Source organism: Macaca fascicularis, chromosome 4 (assembly GCF_037993035.2).
Source record: "Macaca fascicularis isolate 582-1 chromosome 4, T2T-MFA8v1.1".
Classification (NCBI taxonomy): Eukaryota; Metazoa; Chordata; class Mammalia; order Primates; family Cercopithecidae; genus Macaca; species Macaca fascicularis.
In genome coordinates this window covers 140,422,589-140,446,209 of record NC_088378.1, presented here as the reverse complement: position 1 = coordinate 140,446,209, position 23,621 = coordinate 140,422,589, and the positions used below count along the sequence as shown (strand labels likewise).

Genomic DNA, 23,621 nt, shown 5'->3' with positions numbered 1-23,621 from the left:
TTTGGATGTGCTTTGTTGCTTTTCTAGTTCCTTGAGGTTCATTGTTATATTGTTAATTTGTAATGTTTCTACTTTTCTTAAGTAGGTATTTATTGCTATAAACTTCCCTTTTAGCCCTGTTTAGCTGTATCACACAACGTTGGTATGTTGTGTTTCCATTTTCATTTGTTGCAAGAAACTTTCTGATTTCCATCTGAATTTCTCTGTTGACTCAATGATTATTCAGGAGCATGTTGTTTAATTTCCATATATTTGTCTAGTTGCCAAACTTTCCCTTGGTGTACATTTCCAGTATTTTTCCATTGTGGCCAGAGAAGATATTTGATGTGATTTCAATTTTTGATTATTTGTTGAGACTTGTTTTGTGGCTTAACATAGGCTCTCTCCTGGAAAATGTTCCACGTGTTCATGAAAAGAGCGTACATTCTGTAGTGTTAAATAAAGTGCTCTGTAAATATCTGTTATCTTTATTTGGTCTAAAGTTCAGTTTAAATCCAATGTTTCTTTCTTGATTTTCTGTGTAGATGATCAGTCTCATGCTGAGGTTGGGATGTTGAAGTCTCCTCTCTGATTGTATTGCAGTCTATCTCTCTTGTTAGATGTAGTAATTTTACAGGATGCTCTTTGTTAGAAAAGGAAATGATTTCGGGGCTGCATTTCATTTAAAAAAACCTTACTGAGGACTTCCATACCCTCACTATCTGCCGAAATAATTTCTTCTCAACTCCCATATCACTGCCAGACTCTGAGCCAGAAAGAGGTGACACAGAGGCTGGGACTGTGCAGAAAGTATTTTAGTAGAAGTGGTTGAATGGGAGTAGTGATGTCCAGTTTCCAGGTGCAGCAGTGACATCTCTCCTGGCCTCGGGGTCCAGTGTCCAGCACCAGGTGTCAGAGGTGTGAGCAGTGGCGTCTGTGCTCAGCAGCAGGGGCACTTGTTCCCAGGAGGGACCTGATCCAGGGTGGGCTGTGGATTCTGTTCCTGGATATGTAGTTTCCACGCTGGTTCTGTAGCCTTCCCTGTAAGGTCAGCCAAGAGAAAGGATGAGAAGGAAACCCAAGGTCAGGAGCGGAAGTTTGTTAACCTGCCAGCTGCTCCACCACAGACAGAGGAGGCAGCACCAAGCTTACAGAATGAGGGGTTTATATTGAGGAGGGGAGTGTGAGGAAGGTCTTTGGGAGGGTTTAGGCACGGTTTGTTTATGCTTCGCTCAACCTCCCCCTGTGCAGTCTGGATGGTTTGTAATTGGGGTTTGCTTATTGCAGGAAAGTGTGATAAGTGAAGTCTGCTGGCTTCACCACTGCACCTAGATAAGGGCTTAGAAATGTAAAGAGGCTTAGGGGAAGGAGAAGAGTCGCAGAGCATTAGGGGGATGGGTGGGCAGCTCAGAGAGGTTTTGGGGCAGTGTCTGCAGTACCAAGAAGCTTTTTGGGGCAGTTTGTCCCTGACATTCCCCACAATAAAATTAGCCCCCAATACCACGTATACTACTTCATGTGTAAATTAAAGAACTGGTTTCCATAGTTTCCTCCAAGAATTGAGTGGGAAATGAGTCTGTGGACGAGTGTCAGAGAGCGGCATTCAGGGATGTTCTTTGTGCGAGAGCCACATCCTGAATTGTGTACCTGGCCTCTACCCCATGGTGGAGAGAACAACAGGGAATGTCACATCTCATAACTGATGATACACATCCTCCCTTTTCTTTCGCAAGAAAAATCCTCTTTTAAACAAGGTTTGAAAACCCACCCCACCCACCCACCCTGGCCACTCTCTGATCTCTGATCTCAGTGGTTCCCAATCTGGCTGAGCAACAGGATTGCTGGTGGGGCTTAGAAAATACGCAGGCCATTTCCCAGAATGTCTGTCTCAGAGTATTACGCACAAGACCAAGGAATCACTTATATAACAAGTGCTACAGGTGAGACTGATGCTCAGGCATGTGGGATCCTGGTGTTCTTGATCTGGAGACCAGCAGCATGAGCTCCAGCCTTGTCATAAATCAAGAATCTCTTGCTCGACTCCAGACTTCCTGGATCTCAGCACCACGTCCAGGTGATCCCCGTGGACATGGGCGTTCCTTGTCTAGTGTCCTATAGACATGGGGTCAGAACTGTGCAGTCTGCTCTGGGTGTGGTCTGATCACATCCCTTAGAACTGGAGGTCCAGGATTCAGTCCTTGCCCTCATTCTTTTCCACAGTCAATCACTCCCTTGGTGCCCTCATTCCTGCTTGAGGTTTTTTGTATCGTTTATATGATGTGACCTCCTAAATCTATTTCTCCTGCCCAGTCTATTTCTCCTTTCCCTAAACTCTGGAGTTGTCTGTCCAAATTCCACCCCTGCTCCCCCACCTGCATTCCTAGTAGACATCTCCTCTACTGAGTGCCTGTGATGCCCCCTCCTCAGTATGCTCCTGCCAGAGTCTCCCCATCTCCACTGACAGCAGCTCCATCCTTCTACTCACTCATTTTATAACGATGGGTGTCCTTGATTTGTCTTTCAAATACCACAGATACAATCCATTATCAAATGCTGTAACTCCATCTTCAAATGCATCCAGAATCCCCTCACATCCCACTATTTCCCCTGCTCACACCCCAGTCAAGGTCACCGACATCTCCAGCCTGGAATACTGTACTCGCTTCCTACTGTTTTCCCTTCTGCCTCCCTCATCCCTCACCTCTCAATTCTGTTCTCAATACAGCAGTCAGAGATCCTTTTAAAAGAGAAGTCATATCATGTCCCGCTTCTGCTCAAAACTGTCCTCTACCTTTCCATCTCACTCAGAGCAGAGGTCAGATGCTTCCCCACTCCCTCCTGGCCCACCTGCTCTGACCACACCTCTGACCTCATCCCAGTTTCTCTCTGTCCGGCCCTCCTGGCCTCCTTGCTCTTCTGGGAACACAGACACCTTCCTGCCCCAGTACATTTGAACTGGAGGATCCTCTGCCTGGAAAGAACTTCCGCAGACATCCTCGTGGACAACTCATGTCCCTCAACTCTTTCCTCAAAGGTCACCTTTGCAAGAAGGCACACAAAGACCACCCAGCACAACAGCCCCCTTCCCTGTCCCCACTGCCCACACCCTGGATCACATGTCTCACAGCACTTACCACCTTCTAGCACTTTCTTTCCTTGCTCTGGTTATCGGGTATCCATCGTCTGCGTCTTCCCACTGGAACACATGCTCCACAAGGTCAGAGATTTTTCTCATTTTACTTCAGTGATGTTCCCCAGATGCAGAACCACTCTGTCCTATGTCTGACAGAAAACAAAGGTCAGTTGAATGAATGATCACTGTAGAGCACCTCCCTATTCTAAAGGCAATATCTTTATTATTAACATAGCCTCAGGCCAAATGCTGTTTTGTGGCAGCTATGGCACAAGGTCCCCTCACACTGACACTGAGGCTGCCTGTGCTTTTCTCAACAGTGCTGCTTGTGTGTCCTCCCTCCCCCATCCCTCCTCCCACACCAACCTCCTCTCCCCACCTGCACACTGCAGCACACAATCAGGTTTCTCTCTTCAGGAAAGAACAGTCCTTGATGATGGGTCCAATTTCACAAACAAATATAAATCTAAATTAGATTATGCTTTAGATTCATGAGTTGATATTGGAGCCAGCACCAAGATCACTAGAACCAGGGCATGGAGAGAGAGCAGGAGATCAGAGCAGAAGAGGAGCCCTAGAAGGAGGGCAGGAGCTGAATGGGCCTGAAAACTTGTTTCAGAAAGCACAGAGACTCCGGTATGCAGGGGCCACCCTGGGTGATGTGTGAGCCTCTGTGGTCACAGTTCTGCTGGACAAGTTTCCACTGAAGGGACAAGAACAATGGAACAGTGAAGGTCACCCAGCTGAGGACTGACCACATAAAGCCCCTGATGGACTGAACAGAAACTGGACACAGGCCCCATCCACACTTGGCTCCTCACAGCCTTCTCCACCCCCACCTGCAACAAACTCAGCACAACTAACACATGGATTCTGGAAGGTTCTCAGGTCTTTATTTCCTCTCTCAAATTCTAGGAATTGACTTATTTAATTAACCCATCAACCTCTCATGGAAAATATTTGAGAAAACAAATTTCTATTCAGATTCTCATTTTCAGTAGGGAAGTAAGAGGTTGCAGCTCAGCGCACCATGAAGTTGAGACTGAGATGGAGACATCCAGCCCCACCTCTCTGGAACAGGAAGGATGACTGGGGAGGAAACACAGGTCAGCGTGGGGACACGGGTCACGGTGGACACGGGGGTGGGCAGTCTCTCCACCTCCTCACATTATGCTGACAGGGAGGCAGGCACATTCAGATGCCTTCGCAAAAAGAGATGCCAGAGGCTCTTGAAGTAACAAAGGGGAGATGTGAAGAAATCCTGCATCTCAGTCCCACGTAAGGCAGCTTTCTCAGCCTACAGAAGACAACAGTCATGAACAAATTCAAGTCAGTCAGTCTCTGAAGAGCCCACCACACTCTCAAAATGTCCCAATCAAAGAATTCCCATAACCCAGTCATGTTCCTCTGCCCCATCCCCCACTGACTTCAGACCCCCCAGGGTCTCACCTTTAGAATCCATGAGAGACACACAAGAGCTCTGGGCACTGTTGCTACCTGGGGTAGAACAAAAAGAGGACCTGGTCAGAGCCCACAGGAGATGTGGGACAGGAGGAATTATAGAGTGGATGAGCTCCTCCACACTCCCGCCCCCACCACTTACATGCAGCCTGAGAGTAGCTCCCTCTTTTTCCCCTTGTGGGAACAAAATGTCCTGTGAGGCGACAGGGAGGAGGCAGGGCCATGAGATCTTAGAGGAACCTTCTAGTCTTAAACCCAAGAGAAGTTTCCAGAACTATGACTGCAGACCCAGGGCAGGATAAGCAAACACAAGGAAAGCAGGTGTGGGTCTTGGAACAACTGCCCTCCTAAGGCCTGTCCTTAGCAGGAACCTTCCCCTGACTCGTGAATGCTGGAATCAGGACCCCAACACCATAATCATCAAGGTGATACATTGTCCTTCACTGTCACATGTGCTTCACAAAAGAGTAAGTGCTGGCACACAGGCCCCAGGCTGGGACGGCCCATGTGTGGATGCTGCTTCCCAGTAATGAGGCAGGAAACACTTCTACCAGGGGCTTGAAACCCCCAGTGGGACAAGAAAACCCAGACCCCACCACTCAACCCTTCCCTACCTAAGCTCTTCCTCTTCCACATCACAGCAGCAACCACAGCTCCTAGGACAGCCAGGCCAGCAACGATGCCCACGATGGGGATGGTGGATTGGGAAGACGGCTCTGGGAAAGGAGGGGAAGGTGAGGGGCCCTAACCCCCAGGCCTGAGCCCTGACCCTGCTAAAGGGCTCCAGAAGGGTTCCTGCTTTCTCTGAAAGACATATGACCCCCAAAATCCCCCTCCTTACCCCATCTCAAGGTGAGGGGCTCCAGCAGCCCCTTGTGCTGCACATGGCACGTGTATCTCTGCTCTTCTCCAGAAGGCACCACCACAGCTGCCCACTTCTGGAAGGTTCCATCCCCTGCTGGCCTGGTCTCCACAAGCTCAGTGTCCTGAGTTTGCTCCTCCCCATCCCGCTGCCAGGTCAGTGAGATCTCCGCAGGGTAGAAGCCCAGGGCCCAGCACCTCAGGATGGCCTCATGGTCAGAGACGGGGTGGTGGGCCACATGTGTCTTTGGGGGATCTGATGGGAAAGTCAGAAAATTCAGGCGCTTTGCATCTCTCATGGGACACCCCAGCAGCACCCATGTAACCATCCTGAGAATGGACAGGAAACCTGGGGTGGGGAAGGGAGCACAGAAGCCAGACACCAGCCTGGACACAGGTACCTGGGATAATCTCCTATTCCTTGGAAAGTTCTAGTCTCTGAGGGGGGAACAACGATTTCTGGTTCTGACCTGAGTGGAACCCGAGGGACTGAGAAAAGCTGGAATCAGACCTTCAAACACATCGAGTGTGAGGCAGAGAACAAGGCCTGAGAGAAAAAGTCACGGGGCCCAAGGCTGCTGCAGGGGTCAAAAGCGTATTTCCTCAGAGATTTCATGCCTTAATTGTCCTAGACAGCAGAGGGGACCCTCAGAGGAAACTCTGGAAAACTCATGCCATTCTCCATTCAAGGGAGGGCGACATTCTAGCGCTGATCCCATTTTCCTCCCCTCCTCCTAGGAGGCCATCCCGGGAAATCTATAGGAGATGTGGAAGACTCCCCACTGCCTCTGGTACCCGCGTGCTGCAGCGTCTCCTTCCCGTTCTCCAGGTATCTACGGAGCCACTCCAGGCACTCGCCCTCCAAGTAGGCTCTCAGCTTCTCCGCCGCACGGGCCGCCTCCCACTTGCGCTGCGTTATCTGAGCCGTCGTGTCTGCGGCGGTCCAGGAGCGCAGGTCCTCGTTCAGGGCGATGTAATCCCTGCCGTCGTAGGCGAACTGCCGGTACCCGCGGAGGAGGCGCCCGTCGGGCCCAAGGTCGCAGCCGTACATCCACTGGAAGGTGTGAGACCCTGGCCCCGCCCCTGCGGTCAGGCCTCCCCACCGATTCCCGTCCCCGCCCCGACCAACCTTCGGAGATTGTGGCCTAAGCTGAAAATGAAACCGGGTAAAGGCGCCTGGGGCTCTCCTGGATCCTGGGTCTGGGCGGGTCCCGTAGCCTCGGGGTGGATCTCAGACCCAAAGACTCCGGGGAACTCGGGCCGTCCGTGGGGGATGGGGAGAGGTCCTGACCCGCGCCCCAGGCCGGTGTCACTCACCTGCCTCGCTCTGGTTGTAGTAGCGGAGCAGGTTCCTCAAGTCCCCTCGGAAAGTCTCTGCGTTGACCTTGGCGTTCCGTGTGTTCCGGTCCCAATACTCCGGCCCCTCCTGCTCCATCCACGGCGCCCGCGGCTCCATCCTCGGACTCGCCGCGTCGCTGTCGAACCGCACGAACTGCGTGTCGTCCACGTAGCCGACTTCGAGGTACCAGGGCTCCCCGCGGCCGGGCCGGGAGACAGCGGTGCTGAAATACCTCAAGGAGTGGGAGCCTGGGGGCGAGGAGAGGCTGAGGCCCCCCACCGACCCTCCTCCCGGCGCGGCTCCCCGCGTCCTGCGCCCCAGCCGGGCGGTTGGTCCCCTCCTCCTCCCTGCAGAGGCTGTTTCCCTCCCGACCCCGCACTCACCCACCCAGGTCTCGGTCAGGGCCAGGGCCCCCGAGAGCAGCAGGAGGAGGGTTCGGGGCACCATGACCGCATCTTTGGCTTCTGGGGAGAATCTGAGTCCCAGTGGTTGACTGAGGACTTTAGAACCAGGACCGGGACGACACTGATTGGCGTCTCTAGAAACCCGACAGCCAGTGGGAGTGGCAACTGGGGACGTGTCCTGATTATCCTGGAAGAAGGACACAGGTTGGGAAAAGAAGTTAAACTCAGAGGAGTAGAGAATCCTCAACGCTGCGCCTCCCCAATCCAGACCCGGCCCTGGGAGCCTGAGACCCTGAGAGCCACGCCCAGGACCTGGGACTTTGTCCTGATCCTTCTTCTCCTACACCAAGCCTCTTTGTCACACTGTCTGCCTAATTCCTGGCCAAGGATCTGTCTATGGAAAACAGGAAGAGACCGCCAGGCTGCGCCCAGATCCTTCCCCTTCACTGCTCGTCCTGGAATCCCCGTCCCTGAACTGGACTTCCTGCCTCCCTCTCCTACCTCTCCCCTTGGACCTTTGTACAGGAAAACTCACCACGGGGAACTTGATGCCAGAAAGAGCTTGCCCTGGGAATGGAGGTGTAGAGACAGGGGTTTTCTCTCTCAACCTGGTGAAGTTTTGTCTGAAGGCACCACATAGAGATTCTCATAGAGACTAGTTTCCTTTTTGTTTATTAATACAGTAGGTAGCACAATATTGGTAATCCCTGAATGATTAGAATTCCAATGTGTAAAAGACCTGTGTCAAAACAGCATTACAATTAAACTCTCAAAGCTCCTGTTTTACTTTCCCAGACTGTGGATCTGTGACTCTGGGTTGCTGAATTTAAAATTATCTTCCTTCTCTAGTCCGAGTTTCCCTGTATGAGTCCAGAACTTCTCCTGAATACAAAGAAGCAGGGTTTGTTACTGTCTATTGCGACCGGGAGCCTGTAGTCATCACCCCAAAGCTGCAAGTGCTCCATGCAGACCCAGTGCTCTTCAAGGACGCTCAAGCACTGCCTGTTTTCCAGAACTATGCACATCTAGGCAGTGTGTATATTTTATTGGGACACTGGGTATTTTTGTAACCCTTTTTTAAAAAAATCATTAGGAGGCCACTTGCCAGGCCTCTGAGCCCAAGCCTGCACGTATTCATCCAGATGGCCTGAAGTAAGTGAAGAGTCACAAGGGAAGTGAAAATGACCAGTTCTTGCCTTAACTGATGACATTGCCTTGTGGAGTTCCTTCTCCTGGCACATCCTGGCTCAAAGACTCCCCCACTGAGCACCTTGTGACCCCCACCCCTGCCGGCCAGAGAACAACCCCCTTTGACTGTAATTTTCCACTACCTACCCAAATCCTATAAAACAGCCCCACCCCATCTGCTTTCGCTGACTGTCTTTTCAGACTCAGTCTGCCTGCACCCAGTTGATCAAAAAGCTTTATTGCTCACACAAAGCCTGTTTGGTGGTCTCTTCACAGGGACGCACGTGAAATTTAGTGCCATGACTCGGATCGGGGGACCTCCCTTGGGAGATCAATCCCCTGTCCTCCTGCCCTTTGCTCCGTGAGAAAGATCCACCTACGACCTCAGGTCCTCAGACCAAGCAGCCCAAGGAACATCTCACCAATTTTAAATCCGGTAAGTGGCCTCTTTTTACTCTCTTCTCCATCCTCTCACACTATCCCTGAGTCTCTTTCTCCTATCAATCTTAGGGCCATCTTTCAATCTCTCCCTTCTCTTAATTTCAGTTCCTTTCCTTTTCTGGTAGAGACAGAGGAGATGTGTTTTATCCCTGAACCCAAAACTCTGGCGCTGGTCACAGACTCGGGAAGACAGTTTTCCCTTGGTGTTTAATCACTGCAGGGACGCCTGCATGATTATTCACCCATGTTTCAGAGGTGTCGGATCACCATGGGAACACCTGCCTTGATCCTTCACCCTTAGTGGCAAGCACCACTTTTGGGGGGGGCAAGCACCCCCTGCCCATTCTCTCCCTGTCTCTACCCTCTCTTTTCTCTCCACTTTCTAGGGGGACAAGCACCCCCCATCCCTTTTCCACTTTCCTGGGGGGCAAGCACCCCCCAGCCCTTCTCTCCATGTCTCTACCCACCCCTTCGCTCCGTGTCTCTACCCTCTCTTTTCTCTGGGCTTGCGTCCTTCACTATGGGCAACCTTCCACCCTCCATTCCTCCCTCTTCTCCGTTAGCCTGTGTTCTCAAAAACTTAAAACCTCTTCAACTCACATCTGAACGCCTTATTTTCTAAAACCTGAATGTCTTATTTTCTTCTGCAACACTGCTTGGCCCCAATACAAACTAGATAATGGCTCCAAATGGACAGAAAACGACACTTTCCATTTCTCCATCCTATGAGACCTAGATAATTTTTGTCGAAAAATGGGCAAGTGGTCTGAGGTGCCTTACATCCAGGCATTTTTCACACTTCGTTCCCTCCCTGTTCTCTGTTCCCATTGCGATTCTGCCCAAATCCTCCTCCTTTCCCTCTCGCCTGTCCCCTCAGTCCCAACCTCAAGCGTCGCTGAGTCTTTCCAATCTTCCTTTTCTAAAGACCCATCTGACCTCTCCCCTCCTCCCCAGGCTGCTCCTCTCCAGGCTGAGCCAGGTCCCAATTCTTCCTCAGCCTCCACTCCTCCACCCTATAATCCTTCTATCACCCCCGCTCCCCACACCCGATCCAGCTTACAGTTTGGTTCCACGACTAGCTCTTTCCCACCTGCCCAAAAATTTCCTCTTAGAGAGGTGGCTGGAGCTGAAGGCATAGTCAGGGTACATGTGCCTTTTTCTCTATCAGACCTCTCTCAGATCTGTCAGCGTTTAGGCTTTTTCTCATCAGGACCCACTAAATATGTATAGGAATTCCTATGTCTTACTCTGTCCTACAATTTAACCTGGAGTGACTTAAATGTCATCTTAACTTCTACCCTCTCCCCAGATGAATGGGAAAGAGTTTTTTCTCTGGCCCAGCACGTGACAACTGCCGACTCCACAAGCCAGACCTCCAGGAAGGCATTAGAGCAGCTCCCCGAGAGGATCCCCAGTGGAACTATCAGGCAGATTCCCCAAGTATAGCGAGGCGAGATTACACGATTTATTGCCTAGTTGAAGGGCTTAAAAAGGCAGCTTACAAAGCTGTTAATTATGAGAAGCTTAAAGAAACTAACCAAGGTAAAGACAAAAACCCAGCCCAGCTCATGGCTCATTTCACAGCAGATGCTTGAAATGAGATGCTTGACAGTCCTAGACCCTGAAGGGTCAGAAGGCCGTCTCATTCTAAATATGCCTTTTATCACCCAGTCAACTCCTGACATTAGAAAAAAGCTTCAAAAATTAGAATCCAGCCTTCAAACCCCACAACAGGAATTAATCAACCTCACCTTCAAGGTGTACAATAATAGAGAGGAGGCAGCCAGACAGCAACACATTTCTGAGTCACAATTAGTTGCCTCTGCTGTGAGACAAAACCCAGCCGTACCTCCAGCACATAAGAACTTCAAAATGCCTAAGCTGAACACTGCTAAGCCGCAGCAGTCAAGCATTCCTACAGGACCTTCTTCATCAGGATCTTGCTTCAAGTGCCAGAAATATGGCCACTGGGCCAAGGAATGCCCACAGCCCAGGATTCCTCCCAAGCCATGTCCCATCTGTGCAGGGACCCACTGGAAATCAGACGGCCCAGCTCGCCTGGCAGCCACTCCTAGAGCCCCTAAAGCTCTACCCCAGGGCTCTCTGACTGACTCCTTCCCAGATCTGCTTGGCTTAGCGGCTGAAGATTGATGCTGCCTGATTGCCTTGGAAGCCCCCTGGACCATCACGGATGCTGAGCTTCGGGTAACTCTCATAGTGAAAGGTAAGTCCATCCCCTGCTTAATCGATACGGAGGCTACCCACTCCACATTACCTTCTTTTCAAGGGCCTGTTTCCCTTGCCTCCATAACTGTTGTGGGTATTGACGGCCAGGCTTCTAAACCTCTTAAAACTCCCCAACTCTGGTGCCAATTTGGACAATATTCTTTTATGCACTCCTTTTCAGTTATCCCCACCTACCCAGTTCCCTTATTAGGTCTAGGCATTTTAACTAAATTATCTGCTTCCCCAACTATTCCTAGGCTACAGCCACACCTCACTGCCGCCCTTTCCCCCAGTTCAAAACCTCCTTCACACCCTCCCCTTGTATCGCCCCACCTTAATCCACAAGTATAGGACACCTCTACTCCCTCCTTGGTGACTAATCATGCACCCCTTACCATCCCATTAAAACCTAATCACCCTTACCCGGCTCAACACCAGTATCCCATCCCACAGCACACTTTAAAAGGATTAAAGCCTGTTATCACTTGCCTGTTACAGCATGGCCTTTTAAAACTTATAAACTCTCCTTACAATTCCCCCATTTTACCTGTCCAAAAACCAGACAAGCCTTACAGGTTAGTTCAGGATCTGCACCTTATCAACCAAAGTGTCTTGCCTATCCACCCCGTGATGCCAAAGCCGTATACTCTCCTATCCTCAATACCTCCCTCCACAACCCCTCCATAACCCATTATTCTGTTCTGGATCTCAAACATGTTTTCTTTACTATTCCTTTGCACCCTTTATCCCAGCCTCTCTTCACTTTCACTTGGACTGATCCTGACACCCATCAGCCTCAGCAACTTACCTGGGCTGTACTACCACGAGACTTCACAGACAGCCCCCATTACTCCAGTCAAACCCAAATTTCTTCCTCATCCATTATCTATCTTGGCATAATTCTTCATAAAAACACATGTGCTGTCCCTGCCAATCATGTCCAACTGATCTCTCAAACCCCAACCCCTTCTACAAAACAACTCCTTTCCTTCCTGGGCGTGGTTGGATACTTTCACCTTTGGATAGCTGGTTTTGCCATCCTAACAAAACCATTATGTAAACTCACAAAAGGAAACCTAACTGAGCCCATAGATCCTAAATCCTTTCCCCACTCCTCTTTCCGTTCCTTGAAGACAGCTGTAGAGACTGCTCCCACACTAGCTCTCCCTGATTCATCCCAGCCCTTTTCATTACACACAGCTGAAGTACAGGGCTCTGCAGTCAGAATTCTTACACAAGAACCAGGACTGCGCCCTGTAGCCTTTTTGTTCAAACAACTTGACCTTACTGTTTTAGGCTGGTCGTCGTGTCTCCATGCAGCAGCTGCCACCACCCTAATACTTTTAGAGGCCCTCAAAATCACAAACTATTCTCAACTCACTCTCAACAGCTTTCATAACTTCCAAAATCTATTTTCTTCCTCACACCTGACACATATACTTTCTAGTCCCTAGCTCCTTCAGCTATACTCACTCTTTGTTGAGTCTCCCACAATTACCATTACTCCTGGTCCAGACTTCAATCCAGCCTCCCACATTATTCCGGATACCACATCTGACTCCCATGACTGTATCACTCTGATCCACCTGACATACACCCCATTTCCCCATATTTCTTTCTTTCCTGTTCCTCACCCTGATCACATTTGCTTTACTGATGGCAGTTCCACCAGGCCTGATCGCCACTCACTAACAGAGGCAGGCTATACTGTAGTATCTTCCACATCTATCATTGAGGCTACTGCTCTGCCCCACTCCACTACCACTCAGCAAGCTGAACTCATTGCCTTAACTCGAGTCCTCACTCTTGCAAAAGGATTACGTGTCAATATTTATACTGACTCTAAATATGCCTTCCATATCTTGCACCACCATGCTGTTATATGGGCAAAAAGAGGTTTCTTCACTACACAAGGGTCCTCCATCATTAATTCCTCTTTAATAGAAACTCTTCTCAAGGCCACTTTACTTCCAAAGGAAGCTGGAGTCATTCACTGCAAGGGCCGTCAAAAGGTGTCAGATCCCATCACTCAGGGCAATGCTTATGCTGATAAGGTAGCTAAAAAAGCAGCTAGCATTCCAACTTCTGTTCCTCAGGACCAGTTTTTCTCCTTCTCATTGGTCACTCCCACTTACTCCCCCACTGAAACTTCCACCTATGACTCTCTTCCCACACAAGGCAAATGATTCTTAGATCAAGGAAAATATCTCCTTCCAGCCTCACAGGTCCATTCTATTCTGTCATCATTTTATAACTTCTTCCATGTAAGTTATAAGCCGCTAGCCCACCTCTTAGAACCTCTTATTTCCTTTCCATCATGGAAATCTATCCTCAAGGAAATCACTTCTCAGTGTTCCATCTGCTATTCTACTACTTCTCAAGGATTGTTCAGGCCCCCTCCCTTCCCTACACATCAAGCTTTGTTGCGGGAAGTCAGGGACCCCGAACGGAGGGACCAGCTGAAGCCACAGCAGAAGAACATAAATTGTGACCATTTCATGGACATTTATTAGTTCCCCAAATTAATACTTTTATAATTTCTTACATCTGTCTTTACTGCAATCTCTGAACATAAATTGTGAAGATTTCATGGACACATATCACTTCCCCAATCAATACCCTTGTGCTTTATCTTATGCCTGTCTTTACTTTAATCTCTTAATCCCATCATCTTCATAAGCTGAGGAGGATGTATATTGTCTCAGGACCCTGTCATGATTGCATTAACTGCACAAATTGTAGAGCATGTGTGCTTGAACAATATGAAATCTGGGCACCTTGAAAAAAGAACAGGATAACAGCAATGTTCAGGGAACAAGGGAGATAAGACTTTAAGCTCTGACTGCTGATGAGCCAGACAGAACCGAGCCCTATTTCTCTTCTTTCAAAAGCAAATAGGAGAAATATCGCTGAATTCCTTTTCTCAGGAAGGAATATCCCTGAGAAAGAGAATGTGCCCCTGAGGGTAGGCCTCTAAAATGGCTGCTTTATGGGTGGCTGTCTTTTACGGTCAAAGACAAAGGGATGAAATAAGCCCCCATCTCCTGTAGCGCTCCCAGGCTTATTAGGACGAGGAAATTCCCACCTAATAAATTTTGGTCAGACCGGTTGTCTGCTCTCAAACCCTGTCTCCTGATAAGATGTTATTAATGACAATGCATGCCTGAAACTTCATTAGCAATTTTAATTTTGCCCCATCCTATAGTCCTGTGATCTCACCCTGCCTCCACTTGCTTTGTGATATTTATTTACCTTGTGAAGCATGTGATCTCTGTGACCCACACCCTATTCATATACTCCCTCCCCTTTTGAAAATTGCTAATAAAAACTTGTTGGTTTTACGGCTCAGGGAGCATCACAGAACTTGTCAACATGTGATGTCTCCCCTGGATACCAAGCTTTAAAATTTCTTTCTTTTATACTCTTTCCCTTTATTTCTCAGGCCAATTGATGCTTAGGGAAATAGAAAAGAACCCACATTGAAAATCGGGGGTGGGGCTTCCCTTGATAAAACTTGGGGATTCACCCCTGCCCAGGACTCGCAATTGACTTTACTCATATGCCCCAAGTCAGGAAACTAAAATACCTCTTGGTCTAGGTAGACACTTTCACTGGATGGGTAGAGGCCTTTCCCACAGGGTCTGAGAAGGCCACTGCAGTCATTTCTTCCCTTCTGTCAGATGTAATTCCTCTGTTTGGCCTTCCCACCTCTATACAGTCCAATAACGTACCAGCCTTTATTAGTCAAATCATCCGAGCAGTTTTTCCAGCTCTTGGTATTCAGTGGAACTTTCATATCCCTTACTGTTCTCAATCTTCAGGAAAGGTAGAACAGACTAATGGTCTTTCAAAAATGCACCTCACCAAGCTCAGACTCCAACTTAAAAAGGAGGACTCTGTCAAGGATAGAGGTGAAAAACTCACCAACCAAGCAAGTAATTATGCTGAACCCCCTTGGGCACTCTCTAATTGGATGTACTGGGTCCTCCCAATTCTTAGTCCTTTAATACCTGCTTTTCTCCTTCTCTTATTTGGACCTTGTGTCTTCCATTTAGTTTTTCAGTTCATACAAAATAACATCCAGGCCATCAGCAATCATTCTATACAACAAATGCTCCTTCTAACAACCCCACAATATCACCCCTTACCACAAAATCTTCCTTCAGCTTAATCTCTCCCACACTAGGTTCCCAAGCCGCCCCTAATTCCACTCGAAGCAGCCCTGAGAAACATCGCCCATTATCTCTCCATACCACCCCCAAAAATTTTCGCTGCCTCAACACTTCAACACTACTTTGTTTTATTTTTCTTATGAATATAAGAAGCCAGGAATGTCAGGCCTCTGAGCCCAAGCCTGCACGTATTCATCCAGATGGCCTGAAGCAAGTGAAGAGTCACAGGGAAGTGAAAATGGCCGGTTCCTGCCTTAACTGATGACATTGCCTTGTGGAGTTCCTTCTCCTGGCACATCCTGGCTCAAAGGCTCCCCCACTAAGCACCTTGTGACCCCCACCCCTGCCAGCCAGAAAACAATCCCCTTTGACTGTAATTTTCCACTACCTACCCAAATCCTATAAAACAGCCCCACCCCATCTCCCTGCGCTGACTCTCTTCAGACTTAGCCTGCCTGCACCCAGGTAATTAAAAAGCTTTATTGCTCACATAAAGCCTGTTTGGTGGTCTCTTCACACGGACATGGGTGAAACCATTAGTTTTTAGAAAGTCCCAGAAAATGTACTAAATATCAAATGCAAAGAACCCCCTGCTAGGCTTTCCCACTGCTTGAGAATTCTTTTCTCTCTCTTTTTCCTCAACTCCTGCTTCTCCAGTCCTTCTCTTTGCCTCTCTCATCTCTCACACCCTCCTTTCCCCTTAGTCCCCACTACCCTATCACTCCTGAATTATGGCACTAACATTGTCCCTCACCTCCTGCCCATGTCTGTTTTCCCACAGTGCTCAGCAGTCCTGCTAATGTGAGCAAGGTCGTGTCATTTCTTCACTTACAATGGTTGGATTTTGGACTACTATTTTGCTATATGTTCTCAATTTGTCTCATATCTTTTTGTTTCTCTTCCTCCTTTGCTACTTTCTTATGTGTCAAGTAAACATTTTTTAGTTTATGGTTTTAATTATCCTAGTGGCTTTTAGCTATATTGCTTTACACTAATTTTTTTTGTTGTAAGAATGGAAACCTGATTCCTTAGTAGAGACGGGGTTTCACCATGTTGGCCAGGTTTGTCTCAAACTGCTGACCTCATGATCCACCCGTCTCTGCCTCCCAAAGTGCTGGGATTACAGGTGTGAGCCACTGCACCTGGCCTATGCTACCGGATTTCAACTATACTTCAATGCTACAGTAACTAAAACCGTATTGTACTGGTACAAAAACAGACATATAAACCCATGTAACAGAACAGAGAACCCAGAAATAAGATCACACACCTACAACTATGATCTTTGACAAACCTGACAAAAACAAGCAGTGGGGAAAGGATTCCCTATTTATAAATGGTGGTGGGATAACTGGCTAGCCATAAGCAGAAGATTTAGGCTGAACTCCTTTCTTACACCATATACAAAAATCACCTCAAGATGGATTAAATACTTAAATGTAAAATCCAAAACTGTAAAAACTCTGGAACACAACCTAGGCAGTACCATTCAGGACACAGGCATGGGCAACGATTTTATGACAAAGATGCCAAAAGCAAGTGAAACAAAAGCAAAAATCGACAAATAGAATCTAATTAAACTAAAGAGCTTCTGCACAGGAAAAGAAACTATCAACAGAATAAGCAACCTACAGAATGGGGCAAAATTTTTTGCAAACTATGCATCTGACAAACGTCTGATATCTAGCATCTATAAGGAACTTAAACAAATTTACAAGAAAAAACAAAATAACTCCATTAAAAAGTGGGCAAAGCATATGAACAGACACTTCTCAAAAGAAGACATACATGCAGCCAACAGACATATGAAAAAAAGCCCAACCTCACTGATCTTTAGAGAAATGCAAATCAAAACCATAGCAAGATACCATTTCACACCAGGCAGAATGGCTATTACTAAAAAGTCAAAAAGTAACAGATGCTGGCAAGGTTGTGCAGAAAAAGGAACACTTATACACTGTTGGTGGGAGTGCAAATTAGGTCAGCCTAATTGTGGAAAACAGTGTGGTGATTTCTCAAAGACCTAAAGACAAAAATACCATTATACTCAAAGGAATATAGATCATTCTATTATAAAGACATAGGCACATATGTTCATTGCAGCAGCATTCACAATAGAAAAGATATGCAATCAACTTAAATGCCCATCAATGATAGACAGGATAAAGACAATGTGATAGATATATACCATGGAATACTATGCAGCCAGAAAAAGGAATGAGACCATGTCCTTTGCAGGGCCATGGAAGGAGCTGGAAGCCATTAACTTTAGCAAACTAATACAGGAACAGAAAACCAAATACTGCATGTTCTCACTTATAAGTGGGAGCTAAATGATAAGAACACATAGAGACATAGAGGGGAACAGCACACACTGCAGCCTTTCAGAAGATGGAGGGTGGGAGGAGGGAGAAAATCAGGAAGAATAACTATTGGGTATTAGGCTTAAAACCTGGGTGATTAAATAATCTATGCACCAAACTCCCACCACACAGGTTGACCTATAAAACAGCCTGCACTGGTACCCCTCAACTGAAAATAAAAGTTAAGAAAAGGAACTGATCTATGGATTCTGCCCATTGCTGAGTAGGTCTATTTCAATTATGCAAACCAGCACTGAGGAAATAATCACAGGGTGGTCAGGGGCCCACTGGACCCGCTGTGAGAACGGTTCATGGATGTTAGGGCTTCAGGTTTTCTATTCTTTCTAATTTAATCTTGCTAGGTTGTATGTTTCCTGGAATTTATCCATAACCTCTAGGTTTTCCAGTTTGTCAGTAAAGAATTTTTTCTAATAGGTTCTGATGATCTTTTATGTTTTTGCGGTATCACCTGTAATGTTTCTCTTTTCTGATTTTGAGTCTTCTCTCTTTTTTTCTAGGTTTGTCTAACTAGTGGTTTATCACCTTTGTTTATGTTTTTGAAGAGCAAACTTTTCTCTTTGTTGATCATTTACATGGTTTTTAAAGTCTTTATTTAGTTCTGCTCTGATCTTTATTTTTGGCTAATTTTGGATGTAATTTGTTGCTTTTCTAGTTCCTTGAAGTTCATTGTTATATTGTTAGTTTGTAATGTTTCTAGTATTCTTAGGTAGGCATTTAGTGCTATAAACTTCCCTTTTAGCCCTGTTTAGCTGTATCCCACAGGGTTTAATATGTTGTGCTTCCATTTTCATTTGTTTCAAGAAATCTTTTTTTTTTTTTGAGACAAAGATTCGCTCTTGTTGCCCAGGCTGGAGTGCAATGGCACTATCTCGGCTCATGGCAACCTCTGCCTCCCAGGTTCAAGTGCTTTTCCTGCCTCAGCCTCCTGAGTAGCTGGGATTACAGGCATGGGCCACCATGCCCAGCTAATTTTTTGTATTTTTAGTAGAGACAAGGTTTCTCCATGTTGGTCAGGCTGGTCTTGAACTCCCAACCTCAGGTGAATGCATGCCTCGGCCTCCCAAAGTGCTGGGATTACGGGAGTGAGCCACTGCACATGGCCAAGAAACTTTTTGATTTCCATTTGAATTTCTCTGTTGACTCAGTGGTTATTCAGGAGCATGTTGTTTAATTTCCATTTTTTTGTCTAGTTGCCAACATTTCTCTTGGTGTACATTTCTAGTTTTATTCCATTGTGGCCGGAGAAGATATTTAATAAGATTTCAATTTTTGAAAATTTGTTGAGACTTGTTTTGTGGCTTAACATAGGTTCTCTCCTGGAAAATGTTCCACGTGTGCATGAAAATAATGTGTATTCTGTTGTGTTAGATAGAATGCTCTGTGTCAGGCCTCTGAGCCCAAGCCTCCACATATACATCCAGATGGCCTCATATACATCCAGATGGCCGGAAGCAAGTGAAGAATCACAAAAGAAGTGAAAATGGTCAGTTCCTGCCTTAACTGTAACATTACCTTGTGAAATTCTTTCTCCTGGCTCATGCTGGCTCAAAAGCTCCCCCACTGAGCACCTTGTGACCCCTGCCCCTGCCCACCAGAGAACACCCCCAGTTGACTGTAATTTTCCACTATTTACCCAAATCCTATAAAATGGCCCCACCCCTACCTCCCTTCACTGACTCTCTTTTCGGACTCAGCCCACCTGCTCCCAGGTGAAATAAACAGCCTTATTTCTCGCACAAAGCCTGTTTGGTGGTCTCCTCACACAGACGCGCGTGACACTCTGTAAATATCTGTTAGCTTTATTTGGTCTAAAATTCAGTTTAAATCCAATGTTTCTTTCTTGATTTTCTGTGTAGATAGATGATCTGTCTCATGCTGAGGTTGGAATGTTGAAGTCCCCCTCTCTTATTGTATTGGAGTCTATCTCTCTTGTTAGACGTAGTAATATTTGTTTTATGAATCTAGGTCCTCCAGTGTTTAGTGCATATATATTTAGAATTGTTGCATCCTCTTCCCGGATGGATCTCTTTATGATGATGTGATGGCCTTCCTTATCTTTTAAAAAAATTGTTCTTGACTTACAGTTTATTTTGTCTGCTGTAAGTATAGCTACTCCTGCTCACTTTTGGTTTCCATTTGCAGAGATTTTCTCTTGCCACCCTTTTACTTTCTGTCTCTATGGATTGTGGTGAGGCGGTATTACTGGTGAGTTTTTTGTAAGCAGAATATTGTTAGCTCATGTTTTCTATTCATTCAGCCATTCTAAATCTTATAAGTGGATAATTTAATCTGTTTACATTCCAGATTATTATTAATATGTGAAACTTTGTTTCTGTCATATTGTTGTTTTCTGGTTGTCTTATATGTTCTTTGTTACTGTCTTTTTCTCTTATTGGTTGTCATTGTGATTTGGTGGATTTCTGTAGTAGAACCTTTTGAGTCCTTTCTCTTCCTCTTCTGTGTGATTGCTTTACCAGTGAGTTGTATACTTGTGTATATTTTCATGATGATAATGTTGATATGTTGAAAATGCTGTCCTTTCACTTCTAGGTTTAGGACTTTCTTCAGCATTTCCTGTAGGGCCAGCCTAGTGGTAATGAAGTCTTTCAGCATTTGCTTGTCTTGGAGAGATTATTTCTTTTTCAATTATGAAGAATAATTTTGTTCAGTTTATTACTCTTGGCTTGGCATTTCTTTTCTTTCAGGACTTTGAGTATACTATCCTATTCTCTTCTGGCCTGTAAGATTTCTGCTAAGAAATCTGCTTTTAGTCTGATGGGATTTCCTTTATAGGTGACTAAACGCTTTTCTTTTGCTATTTTTAGGGTTTGCTTTGTACCTTAGACTATAGAAAGTCTGACTAGTAATGTGCCATGGAGAAGAACTTTCTGCACTGTGTTTTTCTCAGGATTATTAAACATCTTGGATCTGAATGTCTGTATCATTTGGTAGACTTGGGAATTATTCATCTATTTTTTCATTAAACAGGTTTTCTAATCTGTTCTTGCTCTCTTGGCTCTTGAGGATACCAGTAATTTGAATTTTTGGTTGTTTATTGTGCCATATGTCACAAAGGCTTTGCTCATTTTTTGTGTGTGTGTTTTTGTCTGATTGGATTATTTCAATAGATCTGTCTTCAAGTTTTGGGATTCTTCCTTCTACGTGGCCTAGTATATTGTTGAAGCTTTCAAATGTATTTGGTATTTCATTTCATGAATTCTTTAATTCCTGAATTTCTGTTTCATTCCTTTTTTTAAAGTCTACATCTATGGTAAATTACTTATTCATATCCTGAATTATTTTTTGATTTTTTTTTGTATTTTTTTCAGAATTCTTTTGTATCTCACTGAACTTCTGTAAAATAAATGTTTTGAATCCTTTACCTGGAATCTTAAAAATTTCCTTTTTATTAAGATCTATTGTGTTCCTTTGGGGCTGTATTTTTTTTTTCTTTTTTGCTTTTTCATGTTTCCGTCCTAATGTTAACATTTTTGCATCTGATATAATTCTTTGATTATAAGAATTGATAAGTCAATTCTTCCTATTTTTGAATTTCATTTCATAGTAGTGAACATTTTTCTGAAGATGAATCTATGGTGTTGGTTGCAGGGGGTACTTTGGATTTGATTCTGGGTGTAGTACATAGTAGAGTACTATGGTCTCTGTATAATTTCTTTGGCTGTAGACAGTGTTAATGGTATCTGTGATTTCCTCCGTGCATTAGGGTATGGTTATTACTGAGGCTGTGGTGAAGATGTCCTGGGGACTGGGATGCCACTTGAGACAGTCTTCAAGCTCCAATGGTGGCAGTGGTGCACTGAGTGTTCCTATCTTTGTGCCCCAAGGTGGTACCTGCTAGCACTTGTGTTTGTGGTTACCAGTGGGCTGATTCCCGGGTCTCCAGGTGGCTTGCTTGGATGCCAGTAGTGGCAGTGGTTGACTGGGTGGGTGGGTGGGATCTTGGACTCCTGGGCAGCTAGCTTTGCAGTGGCAATGGTGGGCTGATTCTCTGGGTCCCAAGCAGTGTGCATTGTTACCAGCAGCTGTGATAGGCTGAGTGGGATGCCTATAGGTGGTGTTTGCATGTAGGTGACAGCTAAGGTGATAGCACTCAACCTCAGGTACCCAAGAGGAGTATGCAGGTGCCCAAGGTGGTGGATTAGGTTGAGGAATTCCCAGGACCCGGGCCTGTGTTCTCTGTCTCAGTGGGAGGGGTCGATGAAGCTGTCTCTTCATCATTAAATGCTGTGCCAACGAGTCCCTTAATTTTCTTTTTGCCTGGAGGACTGAAACATTTATTATAGTTTAGGTCGGCCGGTTATGTTTTTCACTACCTATATATCTAAAATCCCTGTATTTTTTTATAGATATGTTCAGGGTATGTTAATTAGCTTGATTTAATCATTACATATGGTATACATATATCAGTATATTACCCAGTATCTCATGAACGTATTATGATTTGTCAATTAAAATTATACAGAGATATGTTGGAAAAAGGTATTATTTTCTGGGAATAGAATCTAGTTTCACAGCATTTTCCTTTTATGTTTTTAAAGATATTGGCCGGGCGTGATGGCGCACACCTGTAATTCCAGGACTTTGGGAGGCTGAGGCGGGCGGATCATGAGGTCAGGAGATCCAGACCATCTTGGCTAACAGGGTAAAACCCCGTCTCTACTAAAAATACAAAAAATTAGCCGGGCGTGGTAGCGGACGCCTGTAGTCCCAGCTACTGGGGAGGCTGAGGCAGGAGAATGGCGTGAACCTGGGAGGTGGAGCTTGCAGTGAGCCGAGATCGCGCAGCTGCACTCCAGCCAGGGCAGCAGAGTGAGACTCCGTCTCAAAAAAAAAAAAAAAAAAAAAAAGATGTTGCTCGTCTGTCTCCTCATTTGCATTGTTTCCAGTGAAATAACTGCTGACATCTTTATTATTTTTTTTCATTTTCTGTTTTTTTTTTTAATTTTCTCTCTTTCTATGGTTTTCAACAAATCCATAGTTTTTTTCACCCACAATTATAGAGTGAACTTGAGCAACAATTTATAGAGAGGGCTTTTGACTATTGGTTGTAAATTTTTAGAAACAGTTGTTTGCTCTTTGTTTTATTAGGTCAAAGGCTAATTTCCTCAGAGTGTTGTTATATTGAAGAATGTCATAAACAATTTTATCTGTGATCTTGGCTGAACCATGGTGCCCAGATAGGTGATCAAGCATTATTCTGGATGATTTGTGAGGATATTTCTTGGATAATATTAACACATAAATAGCTAGACTGAGTAAAGTAGATTGATGCCTATAGTATGGGTGGGGTTCATCCTATTCATTGAAGATGTAAATTAAACAAAACACTGACCTTCCTGAAGGTAGATGGAACTCTGCAGCAGACAGCGCTGGGATTTGAACTGCAGTATCAGTCAACTGACCCACAAACAGCTGGTTGGCTTGTGTACAGCATTTACAAGATGAATGGACAACATCCTGTTTGGAGGTCTGCCACTTTGATCAAAGAAGATAAAAACAGAACAGCTCTTGTGGACTGAATTGCATGGTGTTTTCTTAGCAGTGGTGGAAGAATTGAACAATGATAAAGCTCCTATGTTTTGGTTTTTACTGACTTACAGACAGTGACTAATGGCCTGGTCATATAATTAATCAGGAGAGCAATGGGAAAGTTGCCTATGAAAAAATCCCTGTATGAGACAGTCTTATGGAAATCACTATGATAATTTGAGAGGCTCACTAATGTAAGACATGTGGATTCCTGATGTAGAGTGAATGTTGTTCTTGACTGAATCTCTCATCAATGTGTGATCCCCAGCATTAAAGGTGGGACATGGAGGGAGGGGATTGGATCATGGGGGCAATTTCTCATGAATGGTTTAGCACCATCCCCTCAGTGCTGTTCAATGCCGCTCAGAATAACTCCCTTCCAGGTTTGGAAGGTGATTGCAGTCAACAAGCATTTACATCCAAGGGTTTGCCAGGTGCACGTGTAATTCCAGCTGTGAGAGTGGTTGAGGCAGAAGGATAGCT

General features: G+C 45.8%; 2 protein-coding genes and 1 long non-coding RNA gene across 3 annotated transcripts in view; 1 reads left to right on the top strand and 2 right to left on the bottom strand.

Annotated features, from left to right (window-relative positions):
- Positions 1-3,983: 3,983 nt before the first annotated feature.
- Positions 3,984-7,250, bottom strand: LOC102123548 (class I histocompatibility antigen, Gogo-B*0103 alpha chain). The gene is given in 8 exon segments (NM_001419460.1): positions 3,984-4,409; positions 4,562-4,609; positions 4,716-4,766; positions 5,188-5,289; positions 5,415-5,690; positions 6,230-6,505; positions 6,752-7,021; positions 7,157-7,250. Coding segments are annotated over 8 exon segments (1,092 nt in total). The 5' UTR covers positions 7,221-7,250; the 3' UTR covers positions 3,984-4,404.
- Positions 4,789-23,621, bottom strand: part of LOC102116527 (patr class I histocompatibility antigen, B-2 alpha chain-like) — a 30,363-nt gene continuing 11,530 nt past the window's right edge. Inside the window, exon 6 of the mRNA XM_065543020.1 lies at positions 4,789-4,853. Within this exon, the coding sequence (XP_065399092.1) occupies positions 4,804-4,853 (50 nt within the window). The 3' untranslated portion in view covers positions 4,789-4,803. The remainder of the gene's footprint in view (positions 4,854-23,621) is intronic.
- LOC141410132 (uncharacterized) lies at positions 8,550-15,481 on the top strand. Its single transcript, XR_012434011.1, has 3 exons — positions 8,550-8,801; positions 10,929-11,030; positions 15,355-15,481. It is a non-coding gene; the product is annotated as an uncharacterized lncRNA (long non-coding RNA).